This window comes from Daktulosphaira vitifoliae, unplaced genomic scaffold (assembly GCF_025091365.1).
Source record: "Daktulosphaira vitifoliae isolate Bord-2020 unplaced genomic scaffold, ASM2509136v1 Scaffold_1, whole genome shotgun sequence".
NCBI lineage: Eukaryota > Metazoa > Arthropoda > Insecta > Hemiptera > Phylloxeridae > Daktulosphaira > Daktulosphaira vitifoliae.
The window spans coordinates 33,609,389-33,632,464 of NW_026099572.1; the positions used below are offsets into that span (position 1 = coordinate 33,609,389).

The following is a 23,076-nucleotide window of genomic DNA, read 5'->3' on the forward strand; positions in this document are numbered from 1 at the left end:
AATTAATGATATTATGTTACTTTGAGTAATCATTGTGCAAGGAAATTATAGCGAATATTAATGCATAATAATATTATGTATCAATAATTATTCCTTATACATAATGTATAATTAGTAAAAGTTAATGAGGAAATACAAACTTACAAGAACATATGAATTATTGTTCTTCAAAGATCAAAAATAATCAATTTATGTTGTTCTGTTGTTCGTTATAGTATTTATTCGATTTTACTCAACCAGATGAAAACAGTTTCAATCAAAGACCTTTGATACAAAATGAGTATCCAAATTGAAATATAATACATTTAGACTTATTATGGTCTTCGGTAATGTCAAATCGAATTAACTTAACTAAAATCGATTTATAAATACAGTATTATTTATTTGTTGAAATAAGACCACAGTATTTCCGTTTTTAAGACGATTTTCTTCCCTTACCCGTGGGTTCGTTATTATATAGAGACAGTTTATTATAACTACCAGGTATCTGAACGTCAATATTTTACAAACTAAGGATCGATTAAGTATGTAATCCAACCACCGCTGGTACTGTCACCACCCAATTAGGCTTGACATATTACGGGACGTAAATTCTGAACTGTCCGAGCAAGACACACAATAAGGCTCAAGATAGATACTGTTATTAGTTAAGAACGTGATGAATTTTAAATCGTGTTGAACTTGAATATTTTGATGGACTTTGTTATGCTTTTAAAATATGTTGGCTAGACCATATTTTACTTAAACATAATTACCTATTTATTATGAAGCAATAAGTTTATAGTCATTTGTAATTATAAGAATTAAGTTTTTCATAACACGCCCCATATCATTTTATATTAAAATACTTTATACAGAGTGTTAAAGAAAAAAAGTATGGAAACAGGTTAATTGTTACAAACAAATAAACCCATTTCCTTACTTACTGAACACGCTATATATCTTTTGTTGAAGACAAAGAATACAAGTTTTATTTTTCATGAAAAAATTTAATATTTTTAATTATCCTGTTCAAATTACTAGTTACTAAAATTTGTTTAGTAGTTTCCTAACTTACATTTTATACATATATTTTTAAATGATAGTAAATAATAAAATACTGAATAATTCTATGTTTATTAAGTTTTTAGATTGCTCATTTAATTGAAAACTAAGTGATCCATAACTTATCTCTGCTAAATGCCTCATTATTGATTTACAGTTTAAGTGTATACCGTAAAATTAAATTTAGTATTCAAATCAACACGAACATTGTAAGATATAATGATAAATATTTATAAAATTGTATAATATTAAATTTCTATACAAAATATCCAACTTATATTTTCTTATATTACCTTAAGAGAAACACATTCACATATCTATGAACACATAAATCATTGATTAATAGTTTGAGTCTGAATTTAACTTATCAACTTTTGTGCAAATATTTTTAAGAAATAAAAATATTTAAAAAATAGTTGATAATTTACTGTACACGAAATATTAGTAGAGAGGATGCATTAAACCATAATTAATATTCATTATCCTCATACAATTATAAGGCTATATTTATATGATAAATTTCCTTCCTATTTATTTATCTATTAATTAATATATCATATTTTTTTTTATTACTAACTACTAACTAAAATTGCAAATCTAAACTTAAAATTGGTGAAAGTATATACTATGTAAACACGAAAAGTAAATAGACAAACTAAAGAATATATAATAGTTATAGTGCATTTGTCAAATCATCAAGATAAAATTTATGAAACTATTTGACAAAAAGACTAAATAAACCCTATAAATTTTATTTTAATTAGATCTATTTCTTACACATAATAACGCTCGGTGTTCTAAAATGATACTGGTTGTCAAATAAAATTTTAAATGAACTACAATATCAAAACTTGTTCCCAAATTTAAATAAAATAATTTGAATAGAGTAATATTTTTAGTTCATCTGTAGATCACTTAAATGATCTTATTTTTATTCAGGCTTAGCTTTAAGAAAAAATCAAAACATTGAATTTTTAATTTTTAATTTTATCAAAAAAGCCCAACAAAATTTCCCCTTATTAATCGAAAGATTGCACAGCTACACAAATTTATTTAATAAATTATACTTTATTATAACTATAATATAATTACAGTCGTTATAATATTTTTTAACAATAGAAATATAAAACGTGATTTACACTACTAGTTCAATATAGAAAATAATAAGTAAATAAAATAATTCATTTATCTATATAGAATAACAACTCATCAAACTTGTTTGACACCAATAAGAACTAACGAAACCGAACATAAACATCATTATACAGTACAGTTTCGTAATTCGATTGACATAAACTCTAATGTGACAATTGACTTCGATTTTATATCTTAACTCCAAAAATAATGTTACTCTTGATATATTATACAGCGTGTTTAGTATGTAAGGAAACAGGTAAATTATTACAAACAATAAGAACAATAGAAACCCGTTTCCTTATTTACTGAAAACTCTATACAGGGTGTTCAGTAAGTTAGGAAACAGTTAAATTGTTACAAACAATGAGTACAATAGAAATTCGTTTCCTTATTTACTGAACACCCTGTATAATTTTACAAAATCGGCATATAACTTAAACATTATTTTTTGAAGAACGATGTAAAAGAAATATTTTTAGAAAATATATTTATGTGATTGAAATTATACAAACACTAGGTTAAATAAAAGAAAAAAAATTCCAGTATTTTTTAGTTTTGCACTTTTTTTTTTAGAGAAATGTCACACGCAAATTTTATTTAAAAAAAAAAAATTTTCAAGAAATTAAAAAATATTTATAGTATAGTATAACAATTTGATATTATGTATGATAATTATTTAACAACAATAAAATAATTTTGAATTTTTTTTTATTTAACTTTTTGTTGAAAAACGCTTTTAATTTAAATTACCATAAATGAAAGAGAATTTTTATCTTTATCGTAAACAAAAATATATTATTGGAATCGTATATTAGGACTTTAGACAAACATTTGAGTATACTAAAAAACAGGTTGAAATACATTAATAAATACTTATAAAAGTAGTTTTTAATCAGTCTATTAGGCCAGAACAAAAACAATTTATATTTCTATAATATATGCTTCGGCCTTACTGATTTCAGATGAAAAAAGTTTTTTCTATTATTTCGATAGTATAACAGACTCTTTAGAAAAAGTGACGTATTTCAGTTCGACTATGCACAGGCCACAACATTCACCGTACAATCATTTACACAGTAATTTGAGATGAAAAGCTTCTTTTTTAAGGATTATATTTTGGTTTATTAACATAAGGTCAAAATAATTGATATTTTTAAGTAAGGAAATATTGATTTAGTTTATTTAATAGGCATCTATTATTTTATATTATAGTAAATTTCATAGTAATTAATTTAACAGTAAATATCAGTTGATTAATTTCAGATTATTATAATACTATACTTGATTATTTAAAAAGTGCTGACTGGTTATATAAAAACATAAGATACAAAAAGAAACTTAAAGTTTTATTTCTCAAACTCTTTTATTCTGTAAAATATTTATTCTACTAGGTTAAACTTTTAAGCATTAAATCCTTTTTAGTCTTTTAACCAACTTAAATTCCAGCACATATTCTTTTGTAAAAATATAATTATGCTTTGTACAGCATAACTAAAATATTTAATGCTCAATTTCTACTTCATAATTACAATATAAATTGAAATATAACTTTATAACTATATTTGTATGATGTCAACAATAACGGGAAAAAATACAATGACTAATAGTGAAGATTATAATTTTAGGTTTTATACCATAGCTTTGTATTAGATTAAAAAATCTACATATTTTTTGTTGACACATAATAATTTTTAATTTTTCTTTACTAGAAAGAGGAATTACAAAGGAAAACCACTGTAAAAATCTTTTGAACAAGTAAAAATCAACACAGTATTTAAAAATTTTCTGTTAAGAACCTCCTCGAAAAACTCTCTGACCTCTCTTTTAAAAGAATAAAATATTTATCTCTCTAAAAAGATAGCGATATTATTATTCCAACTCAATTACGACATAGTCAGCAAAAACCGTCACTCGGTAATTTTTACTTACATTAATTAAATTTACAGCCTCTTTTAGTATTAAAATTTTTGTGATATATAATTCTTTATACAAAATATTCATAAAAAAGCGAAAGGAAATTTTAAAACCATCATTTACATAACACATTTTTTTCAAAATTCATTGTTATTTTATACATAAAAAAGTGATCTTGGAATTGTCCATTTAAAATTATCTTTTTTTTTCATTATCTATTTTTTCGCATAATAAATCTATGTATAAAATTGTAATAATCCTATTTTTAAATAGTCTTAGTTTTTAAGTTTTTAACTGTACTACTTTTAAACCTTTTCCTCATAAAAACATCACAACAATAAAAGTCTTTCATTACATATACTATCATAAATATGTTTTATTTCTTTAAATTCATTAATAATACAATTTATTTTAAAAAAAGGTTAAAAAACTAATAATTCGCATCATGGTAAACTGAAAGGAAATTCACATAACACATCAATCTCATCCTTAGAGTATTCCACTGAATTTTGTATGCGTGAAAGCACTACCTTTGCAACACTTAGTCGTATTCGATATATAACCCTTTGACCGAATAAGGAATAATAATGCTATAAAATTTACATCACAAATGAGAGAAACGTTCCCATAAAACATTTTCTATGTTTGTTTTCATTGGAAACAAACATTCATACACGCAGCAGTTAGAGTTTCACAAATACTTTAAGGATAAGTTAAAAAGGTAATCATATGATATTTGAAGTACGACATTGTATTTTTAAATATAGGCACCATAGATTATTTATGACTACAATAGAAAAGTTACACAGATCAATTTGTTTTCAGTTTTGACGGTTTAAATAATTTTCATGTTATTTTTTAACAGAACGACTAAAAAATTATTTGAAGGCTATTATTTCATTCAATCCAATCACTTTGATACTGAATGTCATAAATATTCTTTATATTAGGTAGAAAAACAATAGTACAAATAGAATTATTGTGTCGAAAACGACTACACCATACGTGGGTCGCATTCACAAACATTGCTATTGACATTAATCATTCTGACATAGGCACTAGAGAATGACCATCGGCCATAAACGTGTATAAGAAATCTTATGAACAAATACTTTTAGTACAAATTTCAAACTCATTACACTGAGCGTCACTTTATATTGTTTAATATTTGGATCAATGATATCAAATCACTAACTCAACCTAACTATTAACAAACTTAGAGATGTGTACTTAAAATAATCTATACGGTCCCATTAATTATTCATATTTCACCGCAAACATTAAAAAACATAAGAAAAAATCTATAGTTTAAAGTTTTGTCCATAGATTATATACTAAATTTATCAGAGCACTATAATGCTATTTGACTTGCTTTAAGGCTTAAAGTAAGCCAAAGAGCATAATTAAGCCTTTAAATTTAAATCTTTCTACCTAGAATTTTAGAGATCAATTAAAGTATCTGACAACAAATATTAGAAAAGTAAAATAGTAACAATGATATGGCAAAAATTACAGCTAAATAAATAATAAATCATAATTGATTAAATTTCAGGCATAAATTTAGAATTATTGGTGGAAGCGTATAGTTTATATTCTTAGTTAACATAAAATCAATCCACTCTGACCGTAAACATCTTCTAAATTCACGCTTGGTTAATTTTAATAATAATTCAGTATTTATTATATTAGTGTACATATTTTACAAACATAAAACCATTTGCCTATATTTCGTAATCAAATATGCATAGTATAGTTTACTCAAACAAAGTTGTACTAGAATTATTTAAATTTAGAATAATAAGTTGATGTTTAAAAATTTGAATGATCTACTCAACATAATAAGCGAATATTATTATCAAATAAATAACACGAATAAATATTTTTATGAATAACATTCAATACTTATTATAAATCTAAAAAATTCTATCATCACAATATTCACTAATGTGATAAGCTAAATATTTCTTGATCAAAACTAAGAAACAGGTAAATATTTTATGAATCTTATACAAGATACAATAAAAAATGTATTAGTAAATAATGTAATAATATTATGTTTGTTTTAGTTACAGTATACAGGATTCGTTACCAGGACTAGCTCAAAGGTAAATTATAATGATAAAATTATAAAAAAACACTTAGTTTTATTAAATATTATATTAATTAATTAATACAAATTAATAATTTTGTTGAAATATAAAATAAATTAATAATGAAATTCGTGTTTTTATAGAGTATTTCGAAAAACCGCTCAAAATAATAAATTATGTTTATATTTGGGCAACAGGGATGTGGTAGTATCAAACAATTCCGCCACAAAAATTCATGGCATCGTTTTAATCGATCCTGAACTACTCAAAGATCCCAAAAAGAAAGTAAGCTGCTAAAATATAAAAAGTTATTCAATACAATTTTAAGATTCTGGTACATTACAATTTTAATTTGCACACTAGAATAAACATATTAACAATATTTTTAGCTTATAGAAATGTTCATTCTGACTTAATAACTTTTTTTAAATAAAAAGTTATCATTTTTTTCTTTAACAAAAAAAATTTTTTATTTAAAACTTTTGAGTTTTTATTTAATTTCGTAAAAATATTGTTGTTCTGCTAACTAAATAATTAATTTTTTTAAACTTCAACTGTGACTATTTTAAGAGTTACAGAATTTTTACTAGTTTAAAATATTGGTACAGACAAATACTAATATTACTTAAATTTTATAATTTATCTTATTTTTTTTGTAATTAATTGTAATATTTATTTTTAAAGTAAAGTATTAATATGAATCTCTAGAAAGTTCTTACACCTTACCTATTTATTGACATAAAATCATAGTAGAGGGGGGGCATAGCTTCCCACAAATCTAGTATTCTGAAATCTTTCGCATCAGAAATTCCAAAATATGCCATCGTATTTATAGTATAATAAACATAGAGCTTTATTTAACATTAACAAAAAAATTATTACGTCATCATAGAACGATACTGTGAACATTAAAAACAATAATATAGACAAAGAGATTCATGTTATTCATATTTTCTCGTTAATTTTAAAAAATTGACTACAGAAATACAAATAAAAAGTTTACAATGCAATCTTGCTCAAACAAATAAATACAAATTCAGGTTTTAAACAATGCCTGAATATTTTTTTACTTTTTACGTCCTTTTATATGAATATTAACACAAAAATAAATAACGATAGCACAGTGGGATTGCGGCACAGTACAGACGTACCATAGTTGAGACAAGTATAGATGATATCTGACAATGATTAAAATCACTATCATCAGAAAAGCTTCGATGCAAATCTGTAGATAGTGTTAAATTCTAAGAAATTGGTGGATAATTACAACTATTATTCAAATCCTATTTCCTTAAATATATCCTAATTAGTAGTTCTTTGATTTGAAATTATAATATAATACTAATTATAATAATTAAATTTAGTATAAAATTGATATTCAACAATTTAATATTATGATTTATACAAAGAAATTATAAAAATAATAAAGTAGTTATATATTTTTGTTTACTTTTAACGTGTATAAAAATTTAAAGGGCTTGATGCAATACTTTTCAAACAAACTTTTTTGTTATATATGAATAAATACGCTGAACTACAAGGAATTTTAATCGGTATCAAAAATATATATAAATATATATCACCTTTTCGCGCAGTTTTATCTGCAATTAGACTTTTTCTATCACTTCTAGTTCTTGATATTACAACTAATTAGTAACAAATGAGTATTTACATATAAGAAAATAATTAAAAAAAACAATTTGTTTTCAAATTATTACTGAATGGATTTTTAATAAGTTAAAAATAATCAGTACAAAATACCATTTTTAACCTATTTTTTTTTTTTTTTGGGACCTTCAAAATTGATTTTTGTGAAAGTCTAATATAAAAAAAAAGTTGAATTTGTTATCATAACTTTTAGCTCAACTCGCAAGTTTGAAATTGGCATCATTAAATAGAAAATTTTATGAGAATTAAAAAATTGTTATTGTTAAGATTAATATTATATAATTTTATAACTACTATTTATAGTAAATTTATCAGAAAAGCTCAATATTTGTTTGCATTTTTATCATAAAAGATCACTTAAATAGAAATAATAGTAATCATAGTGATTAAAAATATTCTATAATTGAAATATGCAGAACTGAATTAATTTTAATCATTTACTTTAACTAAAAAAACAATCAAGGTGTTGTTAAAAAATCTACTTAATTTAGCGAATTATATAATTTATTTATAATTATAAAAATCTATTGTTAAATTCAGGTGAAACTAAATTTTTTTTTTTTAGAAATTATTTATGTAGAAACATGTTAAAAATTTAGATTATAGACTAGTAGTAGCACACGCAAATAGAGTAAAAAATAATAATAAATTACAAAGTATAATTATTTCATTTTATAGTTGAAAACTATTATCATATCAAACTTAATTCAACAATAAATACTTCAAAAACATTAGAAATTAATAATTTTAATTATCTACATGGAGAATGTGGCCTAAGTAACTTTTTAATTGATACAGTGGAATTTTTTTCAATTTTTGAGGGTAATATCTTCAACTAGATACGAAATGTAACCATTTGACGTATCATTAAAAAAGTAGGTCAATGGAGAGCTAAGAAAATAAATGACAGTCTCAAAAAACACCGTATTGTAAAATAAATTTAATATGAATAAGAATTTTCTTCTAACGAGGGAAGACTACAGTAATGGGATCCTTGATATTTATTGAATCTATGAATTAATTTTTTTTTCTAACTCAAAAGTAATTAAGATAAAAGTTCTTAGCCACAGGAGGGTTTGAACCTCGTACCCCAGCGTGAAATACACAAGTGTTACCAACCGGCACCTTATGTCACATTTCTTCAGAGGACAAAAATGGCAATTTAAGTTATTTCAAATTCCAAATTTATTTTTCTCGACTCAAAAGAAGCAAAAAATATTTAACTATATAAGCTACGTCAATTATATTTACACAATATTTATGAAAATCATTGTACTCACTTTTTAAGGTACTTTAAAATAAAATAAAATATAAAACCAAGAATTTAACACAAAAATAGCATATATTTGTTTACGGTAGCCAATTGCACTATGAAGGTCAAATTCTTTTTTTCAAATTAATGTATATTACATTAACTTTAATATATAATAAATATAATAATGTCAGTTTTACTTAAACATTTTGGAAAATTAATTTTTTGCGGAAAAATTGTCATTTTGAGACCATTCTTATGGACAGGTAAAGGGTCAGATTTAATGGTACTACAATATACCAAATGATAGGTAAATACCTAATGTGCTATCTAATCTATAAAAAAAAATGATTTTGATCCATACATTTTTGAAAAAGTTATGACAATTTTTCAAAAAATTTCGAAAATTACTGATTTTTTAAATTGTAATTTTTTTTGGAAATTTCTCCCATTTACGGGAACGAGGGAAATTTTTTCAATTTTTGAGAGTTGGATTTGACTAGACACGATTCGTGATCTTTTAATAAATTGTTCATCAAAATCGGTCCAGCGAGAGCTGAATATAAGAGGTAACAGACAAAACAAAATAATAATAATACCTTCTCAGCTTCGCATCAAAGCTAAAATTTTAATATATCCAACATTTTTTTTTTATTTTTGTAAGTCAACATTAATCAATGTATATTTTATTAATTGTTTTTTATAAGTTTAAGTAATGAGTTCATCAATTTATGAATAATGCTTAACTGACCATACAACATTTATGATTAATCAATAGTATCACAGGTGCATACTAGGGATGTGTGATTTAATAACAACGATTAATTAAAAAAACACTAGAACTCTGAAAATAAATTTTTATATTAAAAGAAAAGGAATGAAAATTATTCATAACAAATACAAATAAATTATTCTCCAAAAAATTAAAAAAGAATTAATAATTTTTATTAATTTATTTGAACTCATTTAACGCTAGTTTAAATAATTTTCATTAGTAAAGCGAAGGGTTGATTTTGCAGTTCTTTTTTTAGTTATTTTTTCTCTTATATCGATTCATGACCCACAACGATGAAGTATAAAACACTTTAGCCAGATCAGAATGTTAAAAGCATTTCACCGTTGTCACGCTGAGTGTTGTTATCGCTATTATTATCGTAGTTATTACATACATTCTACTTCTACTGCGTATTAATGGATTCTAAACGAGGCATACACATCAGACTTTTGATTCTTTAAAACATCACAATGTACCCTGATTTGACAGACTTAACGGATATGTAGCGATTTAATTCCTGACGAACTAATACATTGCCAACACAATTTATAACATGTTAGTTTAGTGACACGACAGAAAGCACTTTTTAGTAGCTTTGAGAACAAAATAACCTCAATACTAATTAGCAAACTTTCAAAAAAGATTTAACGAATAATCATAAAATATTAAATTGTCAGGTCTTTGGACAAATAACATTAACATTCCGATATGGTCGAGAAGATGAAGAAGTCATGGGTCTGAAGTTTTGTAACGAAGCCATCATGTGTTTAGCACAAATTTATCCACCCCACGAAAATGCACAGCGTGACCAAAATACACCTTTACAGGCAATATCAAAGAAAAATTAAATGCCGAGGGACAAAGAGTTAACTTATTACTATGTTTTTTACAGGAAATGCTTATGCAAAGGCTAGGGAATAATGCACATCCTTTTTCAATGGAAGTAACTCATTTAGCGCCTCCAAGCGTACAATTAGTTCCAGCCAAAGAATACAATGGAGCACCAATAGGCACTAGCTATGACATACGTGTGTACATAGGTAAAAATTAAAAAGATAAAATTAGACTTGACACTTAAAAGTTGTCTCAAAAAAAGTAGTAATTGCAGAACTTAAAATTTTAGGAGAATCGTAAATAATATTATCAATTATATATTATACGACATTTAGAGTTTTATGTACTAAATATCTTGACGATTAATCAATTGAAATTTTTCTGATACCAAATTAAAGTTTTTTACATAATATAAGACTAATAATTTTTAAAGCCTCAAAAATGGGCTAACTCAAAAGATTTGCTGCAAAAAGGAAATCTTTTGATTTGTTTAGATTCTTTAACAAATTTAGCTGTAATGTAATGTAATGTATACATGTTGATTTACATGTATTATAAATTAAATCATTATCATTATTATTATATATTTATCATAATTATAATCAAAATAATTTAAATTAATGTATATTTTTAAACGTATACATTTATGTACTGCAAATCTTATTTAAACAAAACAGAGAATTTTATAAATTATTTTTAAATTTTATTTTAATAGTATTATCTTAAATTCAAATTAGGTAACTCAATAGTGTTTTTAAAATCATTTGAACTAATTAATTATTCTTTGCATAAACACGAATAATGAAAACATAATACCAGCATTTTTCATAACATGATTTAAGGATTTCACTAATGATTTTAATATATTCGTTGTTTATTATGATACAGCTGAAAGAGCCGATGAAAAAATTCAAAGAAAAAATATCGTGAAAATGGGTATAAAAGTTGTTCAATTAGCTTCAACGCCTCCACCCCCAACGCCTACTCCTAGGACAGAACCATCAAAAGGATGGCGTCAACGTGGACCACACGCCACATCAGAAAAACCATTTTTGCTCAGTGACGGAAAAGTTACCCTGGAAGCTAATTTAGACAAAGCCATTTACACGCACGGGGATCCCGTCCATGTTAACATTGGTGTAAAAAATACTTCCAAAAAGGCCGTAAAACGTCTAAAGGTGAACTAAATGATATAGAATACAATAATGCACATAAGCTTTTGATACATTTTTCATATAAATCATGTTATTTCTTTCAGGTTTTTATTGTGCAACATGTGGACGTATGTATGTTTAGTAACGGTAAATTCAAAAATACTGTAGCTTCAGCAGAATGCACCGAAGTCCCCATACCCGGGAACGGCGGAACATTGGAGAAAGAATACAAACTTTATCCACTAAAAGCAAGAACAAAGAATTGGATCGCATTAGAAGATTCTCTAGGTACGGCCGTCAATAAATCAGAAGGATCTCTCTCTAGTACAGTAGTATGTGTATCGCCCGAAGACCGCAATGTGTTCGCTATATACGTCACATACTACGTGAAAGTTAAACTTCTAATAGGTGCAATGGGTGGACAAATGTCTCTTAAGTTGCCTTTCAGTTTGATGCACACACCGTCCAATACATATATATCAGGTATAATAACAAATATCTCAATCATTTGTACTCATCGTATACATTTTAATAATAGAAACTTTAATTTTAACTCCCTTCTTATCATACTCTAATATTAGTTAACTTTGAATTGTTGATTTTAAAAATGATGATACAAGGTTTTAATATCTATAATTGTTAACTTGTGAATTATTTGTTATAGACGAAAATTAAGAAGACTCAGAGGGCTTTAGTCCCTCCCAAATTTTACAATAACTAATATAAATATATATATAATAGTATATAAAAGCATTAGACAAATATTTTTTTTTTGAAATTGCGCCTATGACGTATATATTAACCTAAGAAGTAACTAAAAAATAAAATTTAGATTTTTGAAGAATAAATTTAATTTTCATTCTTTCAATATTTCTTATTATAATAATAATTTTTAACAACTAATTATTATTGAGAAGAGATGCTATCATTCTACCCTTGTTTGCTAAGTTGTGTCTATTATACTTGAACTTTAATAGCTCCGAGTAATTGTATAAAAAAATTGATAATTTTTTTTAGTAAATGACATAACTTTTAGTTTGAGGCATAATGAATTTCTGTTAAATAATAAACATGAAATTGGAACATTCCGTATTCTGTACTACTAACTGGATAATAAAGTCAATTTATAACTGATAAAATAACAAAGACAATGATATAATTTAAAACTTAAAAAATATATATTAAGTGAATATGTTTGTTTTAGAATGTAAAAACGCATCATGTGCAACATTAGGACCATGTCCGTTAGTTCCAACCACTACCAAAGAGACCACTATATCAATTGAAGAACGATGTACCAATAGCGGTTTGGAACTCTGAGGCCTAACAGAATCGGCCGATAATCGTGACATTCATTCGATGACAGCTACGGCCGATTTAAATGCCGATAACGGCGAATCCAATAACTTCAAGTTTCAAAGAATTCTGTGTTGTTTTAGCAACTATAGATAGTGAAAGTGGTTTCCAAATGAATTGGATAAAATATTACACTACATTATCTAATCATTAATTTTATATCTAGATAATAAGATATTTTTACATGTAAAAAAACTAGACATTTTTAATTTTAATGAACTTATTTATAAATATAATATTATTTAAGCTAAAAACAGCTAAGATCCAGTAATGCTATTTAAAATTCGATTTTAATATCTTTTTTATGTCCCTTAATATATTAATTTTAATTATAGATCATAGAATGTTTCTCAATCGATTTTTAATAGCTTCGTAAAATATGTGTTCTTAAGATAAAATTAAATGTTAACGTAGGTAATTGATCTATAGTTGAAAATTATATCTTCGTTTGGTGTTTTTTGACGATAATTAGTAATTGTCTAGTTTTAGTATGACAATACTATGTATATTATGTGTATCATAACATGATACTCATTTATTGTATGAGTCGTCCTTTTGCAACTGGACGAATCATATTTAATATAGCAAAATACAAGTGCATAAGCATCATTTTTCTTATGTAGTCGACATCCAATAAACAAATTTAATTTTTCATTTTTGAAAAACACGGTACCTATTAAATAGGCTAATTTTCAGCAGGGTAGAACAATTATTTACTATGATTACCAACATTTAAATAAGATTTCAATTGTGCGGAATGTTAATTTTTTAATCAACCCCTCATATAATTGGTGTATAATAACAATACGGTTTTCTCCCCGTTTTTAGAAAAATACAATACCTTATTTGCGAATTTTGACAAAAAGTGAGAACTCTATGCTAATGAATGAAAAATATTAACTACCTGAAATTTATGTATTATGAAATACAAAACAATATTATTTTAAGAGTTTCTATCAAAGCTCAATAGTATTATATTTTATACATTAATAATTATAAGCTATTACATAAAAATTTGATTATATAGTCTTTAATAAAATTAATAAGTTATTAATGTATTTTTCTTCTGTTAATATTGATAATCAATTGAATTGAGATGATAAGTATTAATAATTTTTGACATTAATACAAATTATTTACTTTTAAAATATTGAATGTTAATTTTATAAATAGCGCATGATGAAACATTAATTAGAACCTCTATTATAACAATTAAGTGAACAGCACTAAATTCTACAGAATCACTAATAATATAAATTATTTAAACTTTTTAATTATTTTTCCTATTTTCATGTACTTTTCTTAATCTAAGTAAAAAATAAAATTGTTATTACACTTAATGTTTGACATTTGAGTGTAGTTACAATTCTAACCCCTATATCATTTAATTTTTTTTTTTTTTGTAACATTTTTTTATCATTTGACTGTCATAAAAGTTTAATTTATCTAATTTAAAAAAACTAGATCATAAAAATTATGTACTATTATAAGTTTCACAGTAAATAACACCAAAAAACCACAATATAATGATAAAATTAAACTTTGTGTAAATAATTTGCATTACGCATGAACTCTATTATTTAAGTTAAACAAATAATTGTTTTAAAACCAACATTTTTAATAGTTAAAATGATATAACAAATAATATTTTTTACATAAAAAACTACATTTTTTTTTTATATATCATAATAAAAGATTTAATTGAATTGAAATTGAAATATTTGTGAAATATTTCTAAGATTATTAAATGCAACATTATTTTTTCTAATTAAATTTATTTCTTTTTTTTGTCTATTATTTCTATAGTAAATACCAATTCATGATGTTTAATATTTATCATACAAAATATGGTTTGTTTATCAGAAGTATATTACAGATACATAGTTATTTTCAGCCTTGAATTTCAGCTATACATATATAAGTTTTTTAATCATATCTTATTAATACCCATGTCAAAAAATTTTCCTTAATTTAATTAATACTATGAATTTGTTTTAATCATTATTCTATTGTATCTATGATATTAAAATACATAACATTGTTCCTCAGTTTGTTTAATTTATTAGCATAATAACTAAAACTACACACGAAACACCCAGACTATACAGGGTTATTATTACATTCTACTTAGTTATTCAAAAATTAAAAATAATATTAATAATTTTTTTATTATTTCTTTTAATATCTTGTTTATTTTAGTTTATTAGTCAAAAAGTATTTTTTATGTTAATTTTTTATAAGAAAAGGATAATTAACAACATATATATTTCAATAGTTAATGAAACTTAAGATTATCTAATTAAAAAAATGATGGGTCAACACAACTCTTTTAGACAAGTACCTCAAAATGTATGATAATTAACTACTTAGTACTTTAGAAGTACTGGATGAAAAGTTGTTATCAATCAGTCATTTTTATAAATCATCTCTTATTTAATAAGATAGTTATAAATGTATATTTCCAAAAATTAAATTCCTTATAACCTGTGAGAGATGAATAAAAAAATACTTAATAACTTATAAATCAAGAAATATATAAAATTTAAAAATATCAAAAAGAATTTTCTAAAAATAATTATTTTTTTAAGAGAAATTGAAAGTCTATTATTAAAAGAATTACTCTTTATGCATATGTGAAAAATATGACAATTATATAAGGAAAAATATCAGATAAAAAGTGAAATTGACACTCCTATAAATTAAAAAAATAGTTCTAAAAATTAATTAATAACTAAGAAATTAAGATGTATAAAAAAAGTCAAAACATTATTTTTCAATATGGTACTTATTTTGCAAGTTATTGTATGGGTAATAACAAAATAGACCATTTTGTAAAAATTTAAGGAACCTTCTATTCAAGTTGAGTCTATTTACACACAAAGAAATAAATATCTTAATATAAAAATGTATGTAAAGTGAGTAATAATAATTATGTAAATTATTTACATAATTTTTTACTTACATGATTTATAGATAAAATTTTTATTACACAATTAAGTGTCAAAGCAATTATCTTAGCATAAATCTATAATTCTTAATCAATAAAAAATACAATTTTAAACAAAATTAAAACATGATTTTCAGCTGCTTGAAGTTAGTATCAAAGACAATAACTTTAATTTTCTATACCTCTTATAAATAAGTAGAATCTAAATAATATCTTAAAATTACTTCTAATTGATGACATGGTTTCATGTTATTATCCAATGAATACACAACATTGCTTTAATATAATAAAAATATTGAAACGACTGTCTAAGAAACTTACATATTTTTTTGTTATGTGTAAAAATTTTACTTACATAAATTATAAAAACACTCTTATCTTACCATGATATTCAAACTGCCTTCCCCCATGCACTACATACTTGAACAAATTGGAATCATTATTATGATCAGTTACTTTAACAAGGATATACTTATAACGTCCTCCATTATCAAGTTCGACATCAGGAATCTTTTTTAGTGTTGAAGAATCAGCCATACTTCTTGCTAGCTATACATTTACAATAAAATAGGAAACATTGATGAAAAAATATTACATTTTTATTAATAATTTAATAAAGAAGAAAAATATTTAATACATTATTAAGGAAAGTTATAAAAGAATATAAACTTACAATTTTAAACAAAAAAAACTGTTAAACTACAGACTATATGAAAATATATCAAGACCAAACTATTTTACATATAAGCTGTGATAAAAACTTTATTGTATCATTTCTTCCTTTACATTTATCAAAATATAAAGTCATACTAATTATACAACTTAAATGTTAAATGAACGAAATTCAAATATTATTTTAAATTGTATTTAGTTATCATTAACATTTTTTTCATATCTTTAGATTCTAAAACTATGTCCAAAAATATGAATTTTCGAAAACTTTATAGTAACTCACCTTAATTGAAATTAAACAATAATTGTTCGTAAATCTCGTTAAACAATTTTGGATAACAGATATAGCAAGCATTAAAATACAGTTCACTTCGATATTACGAATTTCACAACCTAGAACACTTCATATCATAATTCGACTTACCGGCTAAATGTTATCAATAATATATAACATAAATCTGTTGAGTAATCATAATTTGTTAAACTAAAATAAAAAAACTAGATTTATAAACGTATAATATAAATTCAAAAATTCTTTATGCAGCATACACATAAATTATGTGTACCAAGTAATGGTAGTAACTTATTTTTTTATTTCTATACCATACCAAGAAATTCAATTCTTAACATTCAGTTTTCATAAAGTAAAGAAGCAGGACAATTGCAACATTATAAACAATAATAACATTTTTTCCAACTTACATAATACATATGCTATACAAAGAACTCGAAACACTATTTAATGATCTCAACGATCTCAATGAATCAAAATTAAAAAAAAAAAATTGTGTCACAATGTGATACAGCTGATCCTGAATATATTATTAGGGAGTAGCCTTATAAATTTAGCTTGAGACAAAAAAAAATATTAAGTGCCTTGCAAAATTATTTCACACAAGACCTCAGGTTTCTAGCGTCAAACCAGCATATAATAACTATTATTATAGCAATGTAAAACACTACTAAAATTAACAAGAATTTTGACAAATGTATTATATATTAAAAAAATATTTATGAATTCAAAAAGAATCTAAAAATACCTTTTAAATTGAAATTATTTTTTTATTCATCCTATGATTTAACTCAGACACATTAATTGTATTAGAAAAGTTTTAGAACTTTTTACACATATTAAAATAAGTTACAAAGCAAGACGTGTGCTACAAAAAATAAAAATACCATTAGATAATTGAAAATTATTTTTATTTGTTTATAATATGTACAGTAAACACTATATTATTAAAAAAATGTTTAATTTAATCTCATATCTTAAAATAAATAAATTTAAACTTATTCTAGATTGAAATATTTCTAACATTGTACTTAAATTAAAAAATTATAAATATACTAAGATTAAAAAAATATCTTACTATTAAAAGTTATAATGATCAATTATAACATTTAAGGATGCAAAGAAAAAAATAAAATTGTATACTTACTGTCACATTTACCACTAAATAGATAACAAAGTATCAGTCTATAAATAATAACATAGTTTCCAACTAAAGTAACTAATCATAACAAATTTTTACTTACAAATAATACAATTTACAACTAACATACGTGTATAAAAATAAGTGTATTATCAATACATTACACATATTAAAATTATATTAAGAATCAAATGCAATCTTAAGTTCCGAAATTGCATTAATTACAGCAATAAAAATATTAAAAAAATATTTTTATATTTTATAAAAGTAATAAAACAATTATTTGTACATTACAATTTCTTTAGTACTCACAAAAATTTATAAACTTTACAATAAACAACTATCTTCATTTTTTTTAATTACATTATACACTTATTATTATGTTTAGCACAAATATTCATTGTATTAAATATGTGCATATTCTATTTAAATACATAATACACAATATTTGAGGTATAATAATATATTTTTTCAACATTAATTTGACTATAGTTTCCTAATAAGCTATCATTTAACTATAAATTTATCACTCGTATATCATCTAAATATTTCAATAATTTAATTAAACTTATCTATGAACTTCAGAATTAGTTTCAAGTAATAAAAAACATTTAATTGTCTGTTGTTTTTTTTAATAATAATTTGTTGTGACATTTTAATTTGCAGTTAATTCAAAATTATAGCTGAATCTAAATTAATTCATTATTTATACAAATAAGATATACAATACATATAAATGTCAAAATATAAGAAAAATTAATAAATTAATACTTAACATAAATATCCACGGCAGTTTTTGGATTGGCATTTACACTTAATCCTTTGATTTTTATTATTTACTTGAGTCATATAATTAAATGTTATTTCTTCATCAACATTAATGTCTCTTGTTGCAAACAATGCTAATGTCGGTAAATTAGGATCTAAACAATCAATCCAGACAGCATATATTGCTAAATTAGAATCGCATGAATGATTAATAAAATGAGACACATTCCCATAAATAGTTGCATCAACTGAATATACACAATCATTTTTATCAGTGTTATAATCTAAATCAAACATATATGTAGATTTTTGTCCATTTGTGTTAGCCCGTCTTTCTGCTTCAGAACTAGTGATCACTTCACCAGTATATTTGCTAACATAACTGCCTTGTTTAATTGGTACAAGTGTTTTTACACCCCATCCTCTGTGGTTGTGTGTGCGAAAAATTTGAAGTTTCAAATTTTTACTAGGACCATGTTGAACAACACGATTAATACACGAACTATCACAGTTACATTTTTTATTACACTCATAGATCGGTGTACCTATAGGAACTACTAATCGTTTAAATTTATTGTAAGCAATCTGGGAATCATTGAAATGACAACCATTACGTTTTCTTTTTTTACCTCCACATACTATATCACAATCACACCTATCAAAATTTTCAGAAATAGTTAGATTATCATTTAAAAATTTCTAATTTAATACTTACCATACAGGGGGATCATCTGGTATTGTAACTCCATTACCTGCTACACATTCATTTACATAAATAAATTTTTTTGGGGGACCTTCAAAGTCTACATTATTAACGACACTTAAATTGAACCCGCATACTTGATTTATATCTGTTTGCCACTTTTCTATTCTTTCCAACTGTCGTTGTCGTCTTTTATTAACTTCAATTAGCATTAGGTTATCCCTTGCAACTTTCATTAAACCCTTACTTCTACTAGGTACGGGCACCGTAGATAAATAACCAATTGTACTTTTAACAAACTGTTCTTCAACAGCAGGTAGACCACTATCAACAAAATTCTGTAGTAATTGAATAACTTCTTGTTCAGTATAATCACGAAGAGCATCATAAAGTTTTTTGAATTTTTCATTATTATACATATCTTTAATTACAATTTTATTTAATTTATAATCATTCAAAATTTCTTGACAATTAGTAAGGTTTCGATATGGCTCCCATGTGCATTGAGCCATTGGATAATTTTTCCACTTAACAAGGTACATAACTTTATTTCCAAACATTTCATCAAATAAAATATTTTCAATTTCATATTCATTGTCAGCAACACCTGAATATTAAAAAAAAATGTTTGTTAGAAAGAATATTATAATAAATGCACACAATATTCTTCAATATAAATAATAAATAAATAATAAATTTTTTATGTGTTCATTTATATTCCTGAACTATTTATCTGTTACCTGAATGCAAAGCAAATTATTTGTTTATTATTCTAATAACTAATTACTTTATAAGAAGACAAATATTGCCTATTCAGACTATTAGTATATACTATTTAAATTAACTAGAAACTAATTGACTTGTGTATAAAATTTACTTTATTTAGTGCAGTAACTAGTGGAACTATGGACTCCTCCTCCTAAAATTGAACATATTTTTTTATGATCTATGAAAACGACTAATAGTTTTAAATTGTACTTAATTGTTATCTTTATTTTGTTAGCCTATCTTTTATTTATCTCAGAGTTAACATACTAAACTTTAGTGAGGCCATAAAAACCCTATACTCTTTTTAATCAACTTTGTCTTTATGTCAACTACTAGTGATTGGTTATAAAAAACCTTTACATGTAAACAAATAATCAGCTCCTATGCCAAAATAATTTGTGGCTACAAAACTAACATTATTCTTAATAATTAATTAATAATAAACAACATCAAATATTTGGTGTTGCTAATAAAATATTTGGTAAAATAACTATAAAAGAAATAATTACAAAGCTCAACAAAATTTGGGTTATGAAATTATTATAACATTTTTTTATTTTACCACAACAACTATTTGGACGCTTATTCCAAATATGCCATTAGTTTTTATCTCAATATTTTAACCACAAGTTTAATATTTTTCAATTACTGTTAAATAAAATTTTTTTTTAACATGATTATGTTTATTCATTTCTATAAATTTTGAAATTATTCCGTAGTGAAGTGTCACTTTTGAAAATTTTTACTTCTATAATGTATTTAATTTAAATTAACAAAATACATTTAGCAAATCGCTTATAAATTATTGTTTATAATTGTATAAATAATTTATTATATAATTGTCCCACATAAAATCTGATTATATCAATAAATTAATAAAATTATTATTAAATAATTACTTCAAAATAAAACAATACTGGAAAAGTACATAAAACGCCAGTATTTGTTATGAATTATTGAGATTTTTTGTGTTTAGAACAAATTTTTCACTTTAAATTTACTCAAAAAGTACAATATTAATATTGTTTAAATCTTTCATAATTTTAAATTAAACTATGTCAAACTTGGTGAGACAGTTTAAATTTATGACTCATAAAAAAAAAATTATTTTTTATAATGATTTTACTTTTATAGTTATCACTTAATTACTTATTAATAATTATTTCAAAAACAAAATGCGATAGAAAATATCAGAAGCCAGATTCAAAATCAACATTAAAAATCCTTAGCCATTCAACATTTTTTTGTTTTATAAACATTTCCATTTATATTTTGGATCAATCTCTACATATAGTCTCACCCACTATAGCTTTATTTTTTTTTACATTGTTATTTTATTGACTCTTTTGTCATGTACAAAATAAATAGTTCAAAAAATGTAAACACTATTTACAAATGAAAAATTTTAAGTGATCATTTATTAAATAAAGTACCAAGTATTTTATAAGCTTAAATTTGTAATAATATAATTATATTACACTTTAAATGACTTTTCAACTATAATCAATTATATATAAAAGTACTTCAAAGACTCAAATTTTGTTTACAATTTGAAAACAAATCTTCAAAAAAAATGTTCTAAGTAATGTCGACAATATAATTAAAAATCAAATTATTTATAATTATAAGTCTCAGTATTGAAAAAAAAAGTAACGCAAAAAATTAATTGTGACTTCAATTATTGGAAAACTATAAACAGACTTAACAAGAAATATTTCTATACACATAAATATTGAACAAAAAAACCATTAAAATTTCATAAACAATGTAGATTCAATAATGGGTTTGAATATTACAACACGTTTATCAAAGACCTTTAGATATTTTTTTTTATGTAAATAAATATAATTCAACTCAATTACCCCGCCAAAAATTATTGATAATGGCAAATCTTATTGAGCACTTAAATGAATAAAACTTCAATCAATTTAACTTGGTTCGTCACGGATAACTTTAATTAATTCTATAATCGAGCAAATAAATCTTACCTTTGTGCATTTTGATGTTAATTTTATTTAATCTAAATTGAAATGATAAATTGATGCAACGGCTGTATATACCGTTTTGTACGTTCAGTTTTCTTGAAAATATCTAATATTATTTAAGTTTATTAAACATGTTATCTAAGAGAATTAAAAACATTTTAAGCAATTAAAAAGCGGGAAAGCAGTCTAATAAATAAAAAGAGCTGACAATGGAAAACCGATAAACGACCGTTTAAATTCCGATACTGAACTCGATAACCGACGGTTGCATTTTTTCAAACATCACCCCCGGTCCAACTTGCCATACCTTGCATACGTCACAACTGGCTGACGAGTGCTTAACACATAATGTTAGTATAAACAAATGCATGCGAATTAAGGCCATCAAACAGTGTGACCAACAAATAATGTGATTTGGTAACAGTTTAATAAACTCAAGATGGAATTATCAAGTGTTAACACCCGGCAAAATGAGATAATTGAAAAAATTACACTGATAGTTTCTACTGGTTGCGTTAGCGACGTTTCGGAAAATTGCTTTATGCTAATGAGAATAACATGAATTGCTTACATCAT

The 23,076-nt window shown here is 24.0% G+C and overlaps 3 protein-coding genes across 5 annotated transcripts in view; 1 reads left to right on the forward strand and 2 right to left on the reverse strand.

Annotated features, from left to right (window-relative positions):
• LOC126894255 (arrestin homolog) overlaps nt 1-14,797 on the forward strand; it is a 69,908-nt gene extending 55,111 nt beyond the window's left edge. Inside the window, exons 3-9 of the mRNA XM_050665134.1 lie at nt 6,162-6,200; nt 6,329-6,470; nt 10,558-10,707; nt 10,773-10,920; nt 11,603-11,892; nt 11,973-12,351; nt 13,073-14,797. Of these exons, the coding sequence (XP_050521091.1) occupies nt 6,162-6,200; nt 6,329-6,470; nt 10,558-10,707; nt 10,773-10,920; nt 11,603-11,892; nt 11,973-12,351; nt 13,073-13,188 (1,264 nt within the window). The 3' untranslated portion in view covers nt 13,189-14,797. The remainder of the gene's footprint in view (nt 1-6,161; nt 6,201-6,328; nt 6,471-10,557; nt 10,708-10,772; nt 10,921-11,602; nt 11,893-11,972; nt 12,352-13,072) is intronic.
• LOC126894265 (14 kDa phosphohistidine phosphatase-like) overlaps nt 1-17,290 on the reverse strand; it is a 93,176-nt gene extending 75,886 nt beyond the window's left edge. For 2 of the 3 annotated variants that reach the window (XM_050665150.1, XM_050665149.1), the window contains exons 1-2: nt 17,127-17,290; nt 16,555-16,720 (exon numbers count right to left, since the gene is read on the reverse strand). In XM_050665150.1, coding sequence (XP_050521107.1) covers nt 16,555-16,720; nt 17,127-17,198 — 238 coding nt within the window. In that variant the 5' untranslated portion in view covers nt 17,199-17,290. Of the gene's footprint in view, nt 1-16,554; nt 16,721-16,844; nt 16,962-17,126 lie in introns of those variants that run through there. The other variant, XM_050665151.1, reaches the window with a different exon arrangement.
• Nucleotides 17,291-18,584: 1,294 nt separating this feature from the next.
• On the reverse strand, nt 18,585-22,835 carry LOC126894257 (histone-lysine N-methyltransferase SUV39H2-like). The gene is made up of 3 exons (XM_050665137.1): nt 22,504-22,835; nt 19,760-20,354; nt 18,585-19,699 (listed from the first exon to the last, which is right to left on the reverse strand). Exons 1-3 carry the CDS (start codon nt 22,511-22,513, stop codon nt 19,048-19,050), a joined length of 1,257 nt encoding a protein of 418 aa, XP_050521094.1. The 5' UTR covers nt 22,514-22,835; the 3' UTR covers nt 18,585-19,047.
• Between the last annotated feature and the right edge of the window lie 241 nt (nt 22,836-23,076).